The 8,502-nt window shown below is 45.8% G+C and overlaps 1 protein-coding gene across 1 annotated transcript; it reads left to right on the top strand.

The window, feature by feature from the left end:
• The first annotated feature begins 155 nt into the window (after positions 1-155).
• On the top strand, positions 156-7,987 carry Lmod2 (leiomodin 2). Its single transcript, XM_006988398.4, has 3 exons — positions 156-590; positions 5,667-7,022; positions 7,519-7,987. Exons 1-3 carry the CDS (start codon positions 318-320, stop codon positions 7,543-7,545), a joined length of 1,656 nt encoding a protein of 551 aa, XP_006988460.2. The 5' UTR covers positions 156-317; the 3' UTR covers positions 7,546-7,987.
• The last annotated feature ends 515 nt before the right edge of the window (positions 7,988-8,502 follow it).

The following is an 8,502-nucleotide window of genomic DNA, read 5'->3' as shown; positions in this document are numbered from 1 at the left end:
CTCACCAGCTATCAGGCTCAGCTAAATATGGCTCTGGCCACTGTTGCGAATAATCCCTGCTGGTTCCGAGACCTCCATCCACCACTGATGTGACATTCTTTGTGTTCAAATGTCTAGCTGACGTCTGATGCTTAAAACAGCCCATGCTTTCACCCTCTCCACATTGTCACAGCCCTGCATCACCACTCTTAAAAGGCTCCTGAGGCCACTCCTCACACCAGCTGCCGAGCAGCCTGACGCTTGCCTCCCTGTCAGCCCCTGCTTGCCTTGAATGCCTGGTTCTTCAAGCTCTTGGGGGGTCTGACGAGGCTGGGACCATGTCTACGTTTGGCTACAGAAGGGGACTTAGTAAATATGAATCCATCGATGAGGATGAACTTCTGGCCTCCCTCTCGGCCGAGGAGCTTAAGGAGCTTGAGAGGGAGCTGGAGGACATTGAGCCTGACCGGAACCTTCCTGTGGGGATGAGGCAGAAGAGTCTGACTGAGAAAACCCCCACGGGGAACTTCAGCAGAGAGGCGCTGATGGCTTATTGGGAAAAGGAGTCCCAGAAACTTTTGGAGAAGGAACGGCTTGGGGAATGTGGAAAGGTAGGCTCTGAAGGCTGTGCCCTGCCTGTGCCCATCCTCCTTACTCCCACCCCCACTCTGAAGTCAGACACCCCTGCTTTCTGTAGTTTCTCAGTCTTCATCACTTAAACTTTCTTACAGCCCAGTTGTATTCATTACTGAAATATTTTCCAGGCCAAAATGGTCTTGGTGAGAGTGGTTTTACTGATTAAAACTGGGAACCTGGAGAATAAAACGCTTCACAACCAGAGTATTGGTTTGAATGGGTTGTCAAATACGCTAAGGTACTGATGTTGAGTAGCGTGTTTCTGGCACAATTTTCTTTCAGTTAAGTACATTGATTTCCTGGTACTTTGACAGCAATAATGGCAGCAGTAAAAGTAGTTTTATATTTGTAGTGCCCAAGTTCAAGGCTGTGAGAAGAACATGAGAATGAGCATCAAGAGTCCTCGTTCCTCCTCCAATTTTGTCCTTAAGTTGTCAGAGTTTCACAGACAATCATTCCTTCAGGATTCTTTTTCTATTTGTCCATTGAGAGAGTTCAATTTGTCTTTCTTTTGTAAATCAAGATTTCTCCAACCCTACTGAGAGTTCAACAAGTTCTAGAGTTTTCCCTCAAAGAAAACACATGCTTTAGCATAGAGTTCTGAATGACAAACCCAGCCAAGGATGCAGGTTAAGCCTGCATGTACAGATGCATCTCTGAGACTCTTCCGACTTGATAGGGATTCTGAGACTAGGAAGCATGCTTATGACGGAGAACTCGGGTCTGGGAAGCCCATGTATGCTGCCCAGGGAAGAATCATTTTGAATTTCCCAATGAGTCATTGAAGGGAAGTTCAAACTAACCTCTGGGAAAGTCATTATAGCAGTAGAATGTTATTATAGGAAAGAAACCCTGAGTTCATGGGAGAAAGCAGGCTGCAAACAACTATTTACAAGCCTGTGTGCTCCACTGAAATCACTTATAATCAAAATACGCTGGCTCAGAGTGGCCAGCTTTCCACAGAATTAATCTAGGGGCTGTGGTGATCTTGGTGATAGCTGTGTGCACCACATTTGCAGGGAGATATGTGTGGGCTTTGCCCATGTCAATCATCATAGGAAGGGCCACTGGGACCAAGCCAGGATCTTCCAAGGCCACTGTGGCTGCAGCAGTGAGGAACTAGAGGGAGAGATGAGGAGGGAACATTTATGGCCAGTCAAGATTTGGGCTAGTCAGTTTTTCCGTGACCATCACTTAAAAGTTGGATTTGCTTTAATAATTTCCTTATTTGTTTTGTTTGTTTGTTTGGAATGAAAATGAGTGTCAACAGTCTGAGGAAACGAGATGACATCCTCTTATGCTTGCTGAAGAATTTCCCTCAAAACGAGAATGCCACTATCTCTAAGAAGCCAGGACATAGAGGCACCCACAACAATAACAGGACAAAGGCATCTTAATGTCAGAATGTTATGACAGCGGAGGGAACCAAAGGGCAAAGCCTGTTGTCAGCTGTTGTTGACACCCACCTCGCGCTGCCAAAGGTTTTGCTGGTCCTGCCAGTGGCTTATCGGACCAATTAGAGAGGCTGTCTTCTTTGCGAACTTTGATTCCTTTCTGGGCTGGTTAACTTTTCTCCCACTTCACAGTCCCAGCCAGCTGTCTCTGTAGTCACAAGGGTGCTGAGCAGAAGCCGGCTGACAGAGGGAGTAAATCTAGTCCAACCGCAGGGAAAACTTCCAAGCAGCTTAGGGGAGAAGGGAGCAGGTGCTTGTCTCAGTGATGGCCCAAAGAGGTTCCATGAGGAGGAGCTGGGGTCTGGATGGGATGGGGGTGGTGAGGCCACTGGCTTTGTGAAGGTTTAGGAATGGTCTGCGTAGCACCTGGTGAGAGACAGCCTTTTTTCTGTCCATCTAGGTTGACGTAAGTGTGTCCTACATCAGCTCTAGGCACCCTGGACATGCCACAGTGCAGCACTCCTCACTTGAGCAGTTGCTGGGCCCAAGGCACAGGGGCCAATGACTTTTCTCACATTATCTCATCTCGTCTTACCTTTCATCACTTGAGAGCTGGGACCAGGAAAAGTGAAGGAACTTGTGTGAGGGTAAACTTGTCAGTCAAGTTGCAGTTGAAACTAGAGACTCTGGGCAGGAAGGCGGTTTTTCAGATGTGTAGGTGCCTGCCCAGCAGGAGGAACATGGTCTGGTACTTCAAAAGGCACAACTTCTAAGCCTCTTCAGGAGGGAAACTATCAGGGTAGGCCTAACCAGCTGTGGTCTAACTCCATCTGGCGATTAGGATACGTGCTAACCTTAGGACTATAAAGAATCACACAATTTCTTGACACCCAGAAAGGTTTAGTGATTTGTCTAAAGTCACCCAGCTCTTTGTAGGGAAAACTAGGACCAGAGCTGAAAGTCAAGCCTCTTGCTTCCTTATGGACATGATGATGGTGCTGTGGAGATAATCAGAAGAGGCTGGTTGTCTCCTTCTTGTTGCTGTTTACTCTCCACGTTCACCAGCATTTGCATTCCATCTGCTCGGTCCCTCCCACCTCATCTGCCACCTCTTCCTCTATGTCACCTTCCCACCCCCGTTCACCAAAGAACCAGAACTAAGTCCAAAGCAGCAGACATGGGTAACCATTGACCACTCCCCTCCAGTGTAGGACTGATCCATAAAGGAGCGGGGATTGGCCTATGGGCCATCCTACCTTTCCCTTTCCCTTTGCTGGGATTTTTCTCCCATATGCTCCCTTCCTGGGGGTGATCAACAATCTCAGATTGCCCTGGCCTGCTTTAGGAAATTCTTTTATCCTGGTAAAGCCCTCAGGCTTGAGCAAACAGCTGGGAGACTTGGTCACCTTAGCCCACCTGACTGTATCAGTGTCTTCTTCTAGGTATGGTCCTATGAGACACTGATAACCAATGTCAACTTAGTTCATCTACCCAGTAAATAAATGTTTACTGAGCCTCCATAACATGCAAAGCACTGTGCTAGGTGAGAAAACAGATTGAGGTCTCTGCCCACTTTAAACTGTCTATTGAGAAAATGGTGGACAAGCAGTTAAAGTGTGAGCCGTAGCTTATTGGAAGAAGTGTCATGTTAAAGAAGCCCTCCCAGAAGAGGCCTCATTAGATATTACATGACAGCTCACATCATTGCTAGAGAACTTACAAGATTTTCAGCTGTATTTTGAAGGGGAGCAGCTTTTGTAGAGAGAGACTAAAGTACTTTACTAAAAAAAGATGAGATTTTATGGTTGTATAAATGGCAGCAACTCTGGATTTTGAGACAGGCCAGAAAACAGGCAGGTACAGTACGCACCCTTAGATAGATAATGGGAACTCCACTTAGAAGAATTTACACAAAGCAAAGGGACTTCAGTGGGAATGTCTGAACTCTGTCAACTGATCCACTTCTTTGCATGGCATTTTATATCACTGAGTTATAACTCCTGTCCCTACAACCCTTTGACAGACAGACAGACAGACAGACAGACGACAGACACACACACACACACAAACACACACACACCCTCCCTTCTTCTAATACACCAAGTAAATTGAGACTGGACAGGTCATCCCAGGAGAGGCTGACCCTTTCCCAGGCCATCACTTGGTGCCTGCCACTCCAAACAAGTGTAGCTAACTGGAAGCTATTTTGTGACAGCAACTGGGCAGACAAACCTGGAGACCAACACAGTGTTTTCCAAAGCTCCATCCACATGCACATGCCTCAGACAGCAACACCCCTTGAAGTTTAAAAAAAAAAAGTGCTTCCAGTGCAGAGGCTGTGGGGGGAAGCAAGGCCTCTGGCTTCAAAAGAGATAAGGAGGACTCACGAGGGTAAGGGAAAAACAGACACTTTCAGCACTTCCAAGGCTTTTGCTAATAAAATATAACACGAAGAGGAGAAAGCAGTCTCTTGGGCGTCTGTGCAGAGGGACTAGTGAACAGAAGTGACAAAGCTAGAGTCAAATCTTGTTTACCTGAAAGCCTTTTACAATGGATGCGTGCTACATAAGTTTAAAGCGTTAGGCCGGGCAAATACCTGCTTTGAACTTTTCTGCTGCTGCCTGCTAATGCACACTGCTCGCTGGGATCTAGGGAGCCTAGTCTTCTGCAGGCTGACATGTTTTACCATGGCTTCCACCCAGGGCTTTGTTTGTTGTTTTTCCAAAGAACAGGTTTTGATCTGCCCTGCTCAGCAGCTCTATGGGAGTGTGGCCTTTCCACATTCTTGTGCTGGGTGTCATCACACAACAGACAAATGCTAGAGGAGCAAACCGCATCTGCTTCTCTACATGGAGACAAACAGGACAGGGGGCACTTGCCTTGGTCACATCTGCAATGGACTGAACATTTGGGGAATAAACACTCTGTTGCTCGGCTATGTTCCCAGCCCAGGGCCCTCTCTTTGAGACAGAGACTCCCTAAGTTGCCTAGGCTGACTTTGAACTCTCTCTATCCTAGACAATCCTTGAACTCATTACCTGCTTGCTTCAGGCTCCCAGTTAGCCAGGATGACAGGTGTGTGCCAACAGGCCTGGTGAAAATTAAGGACAGGGAATTCATTACCATATTGTTTATTTTTGTCATACTTGTTTGGTGTGAAGAAATAGAGAAGGACAGCGCACTGATTTCAGAGGTATAGATTTGCAAAACTGAAACAAAATGAGTCATGAAAGCCAACATAGTGAAGTTTTCTTATTTTATTATATTATTTTATTTATGGCACACATGCAGGTCTAAGGACCCAGGGGCTTATGCTGCGAGTACGTTTCATCCGTTGAGACATCTTGCTAGGCCTAAAATGTTGAAAATTTTTCCAAAGCTGAAGCTCTGACTTATGTGTTCAAACTAGAAAAATGATCACATGTATTTATCCAATAAATGCCTGCTATTTTGTAGAAGACAAATGTTTACAGAAAAGCTGTGAGTGGTTATGCAACAAAATGTTGACCTTGGCCACTTGAACTAGAGATGAGGTCAGAAGCAAAGGCTTGCTAATCCTGTTCACTACTGACCTTTGTGGTACTTATGTTACCTTTGTCAACTGCTAAGTGTGCTTCCAGTGAAAGCATTAATGGTGTCAATACGCTTACTCCTCAGGTTGCAGAAGAAGACAAGGAAGAGAGCGAGGAAGAACTAATATTCACAGAAAGCAACAGCGAAGTCTCTGAGGAGGTATGTACAGAAGAGGAGGAGGAGGAACAAGAGGAGTCTCAAGAGGAAGAGGAAGAAGAGGAAGAGGAAGACAGCGAGGAAGAGGAAACTACAACGGAAGCCACAAAACATATTAATGGAACTGTAAAGCACAATAGTGTTAATTCGGATAACGCTAAGCCAAAGACATTTAAAAGTCAAATAGAAAATATAAATTTAACCAATGGCAACAGTGGAGGAACACAGAGGAACACAGAGTCGCCAGCTGCCCTTCACCCCTGTGGAAATCCCACTGTCATTGAGGATGCTCTGGAAAAGATTAAAAACAATGACCCTGACACAACAGAAGTCAATCTAAACAATATCGAGAACATCACCACACCGACCCTATCCCGCTTTGCTGATGCTCTCAAGGAGAACACGGTAGTGAAGTCCTTCAGTCTGGCCAACACACATGCCGATGATGCTGCGGCAATCGCCATTGCAGAAATGCTCAAGGTCAATGAACACATCACCAGTGTCAACGTGGAGTCCAACTTCATCACAGGCAAGGGGATCCTGGCCATCATGAGAGCCCTGCAGCACAACACGGTGCTCACCGAGCTGCGCTTCCACAACCAGAGGCACATCATGGGCTCCCAGGTGGAGATGGAGATTGTCAAGCTGCTTAAGGAGAACACCACGCTGTTGAGGCTGGGCTACCATTTTGAGCTCCCAGGACCAAGAATGAGTATGACGAGTATTTTAACAAGGAATATGGATAAACAGAGGCAAAAGCGCATGCAGGAGCAAAAACAGCAGGAGGGGTATGATGGAGGAGCAACCCTCAGGACCAAAGTCTGGCAAAGAGGGACGCCAGGCTCTTCTCCGTATGCATCTCCCAGGCAATCTCCCTGGTCATCTCCCAAAGTCTCCAAGAAAGTCCACACTGGGAGAAGCAGACCCTCATCTCCTGTAGCCCCTCCCCCTCCCCCTCCCCCTCCCCATATGCTGCCTCCTCCTCCTCCTCCTCCTCCCCCTCCTCCTCCACTTCCAGAGAAAAAGCTCATCACCAGAAACATCGCAGAAGTCATTAAACAACAGGAAAGTGCCCAGCGGGCCCTACAAAATGGACAGCGTAAGAAAAAAGGGAAAAAGGTTAAGAAACAGCCCAACAATATCCTAAAGGAAATAAAGAATTCTCTGAGGTCAGTGCAGGAGAAGAAAACGGAAGACGGCTCGCGACCCTCTACCCCACAGAGATCAGCTCACGAGAACCTCATGGAAGCTATTCGGGGGAGCAGCATAAGACAGCTCCGGAGGGTAAGTCACTGCAGATCTGACCTTCAGTGAATCAGCCTCCATGGATGGGTGCTACCAAACCCACCTCTCCACATTCTTACTGATCTTTTAGATATTCGTGCCTGTGAGAGCAAGTGTGCCCAGTGTCAGCATCAGGAGCGGGTACATTGAGTGAGAGAATGAACACATTTCCATTCGTGTCAACTTGTTGTCTCAGCCAGGATCATTTTATGACACCCCAACATACAAAAATTCTGATTTTTCCCAATTAAGAACAAAACAAAGAGTTATCTGCATCTAAAAAGATTCATCACTTGTCAGAATTTTCACCACAAAACTGCAAGTGATTCACCACCAAATTTATAAATGTGGATGCCACATGGTGATCACAATCTACATCCAAATTCCCCTCGGGGAATACTGTTAAAGGTAAACCCTATGGGTGGCAGTGATGATGATGGGGATTTACTTTAACATGCTTGTTGCTTCATTGAAAGGCAATCCCCTGTTTTTGTAGGTGGAAGTTCCCGACGCTCTGAGATAGAATGGTCTGTAGAAGAGGACCCGGAAGTGCTTAGTGGTGTGACCTGAGGTGCATTGTAAGCTGTTTCCAAAATGCCTTCTTTAATTTGAAATATTCCCCGACTTCAAAGATAGTGTCACTTTGGAATTCCAAAGGGAATTTTAAGACACAATTGGCATGTTTCATCTGTAAATATGAAAATAAACTTTTTTTTTTTAATGTCATAAGTTCGTATGGGCAGAAGCCTCGGAAGATCTCTTTGCATCTCTGGAGTCTCTGTGACTGAACTCAAATCATTTAGAGAAATGTGCTATTATTTTTGTAATCCCAATAACCTTAGATTAAAGTTTTTTCTTTTTTTTTTTTTTAAAGAGAAACTAATATTTTTCTGTGAGTTAATACAGCTGCTGGCTATGTATGTAATATTGCTAAATATTAAAATCATTATGTTCTCACACCAAAAGGTTCATGCCTTCTTTCTTCATGCCCAAGAAACTCTGGCCAAATCTCTTTCAGGAGTATCAAGTCAAAGAACTTTCTAAAGAGGCTCTTTGGGAAGTATGCGACAGGTTTGGGGAACGATTCCCAGGTGGCTATTTCCCTGGATTCATTGATACGCAAAGCAGATGGCAGCACTGGCTCCTGTGTTTTCATAATGGACAGCCAAAAGTCAGCCTGATCACATTATTAATCAACAACTCTGCAAAGGCTAAGTGGAATGTTAGGAAGTTAGGGAAGACATGAGTGCTCAGGAAATGATGGAAGGCAAACATGCAGTTATCCTGGCCGGGACACTGAAGAGGAACTTCAGCTCTCCCTTTGGCACTCTCCTTGGACATCCCTGGCTCAATGAATCTCAGCTTTGTCTTTTTATTCATTTTACATACCAACCACAGGTTCCCCTCTCATCCCTCTTTCCACTCCCCACCACCTACCCTCTCATCCCCTGCTCTGAAAAAGGTAAGGGAGTCACAATGG

This window comes from Peromyscus maniculatus, chromosome 3 (genome assembly GCF_049852395.1).
Source record: "Peromyscus maniculatus bairdii isolate BWxNUB_F1_BW_parent chromosome 3, HU_Pman_BW_mat_3.1, whole genome shotgun sequence".
Taxonomy (NCBI): domain Eukaryota; kingdom Metazoa; phylum Chordata; class Mammalia; order Rodentia; family Cricetidae; genus Peromyscus; species Peromyscus maniculatus.
The sequence above is the reverse complement of the archived record's forward strand: the minus strand, read 5'-3'. Positions and strand labels throughout refer to the sequence as shown.

Coding starts and splice junctions, on each gene's coding strand:
- Lmod2 (XM_006988398.4), top strand. CDS start 318: ATGTCTACGTTTGGCTACAGAAGGGGACTTAGTAAATATGAATCCATC. Junction 591..5,666: donor GGCTTGGGGAATGTGGAAAG/GTAGGCTCTGAA, acceptor CTTACTCCTCAG/GTTGCAGAAGAAGACAAGGA. Junction 7,023..7,518: donor GCATAAGACAGCTCCGGAGG/GTAAGTCACTGC, acceptor CTGTTTTTGTAG/GTGGAAGTTCCCGACGCTCT.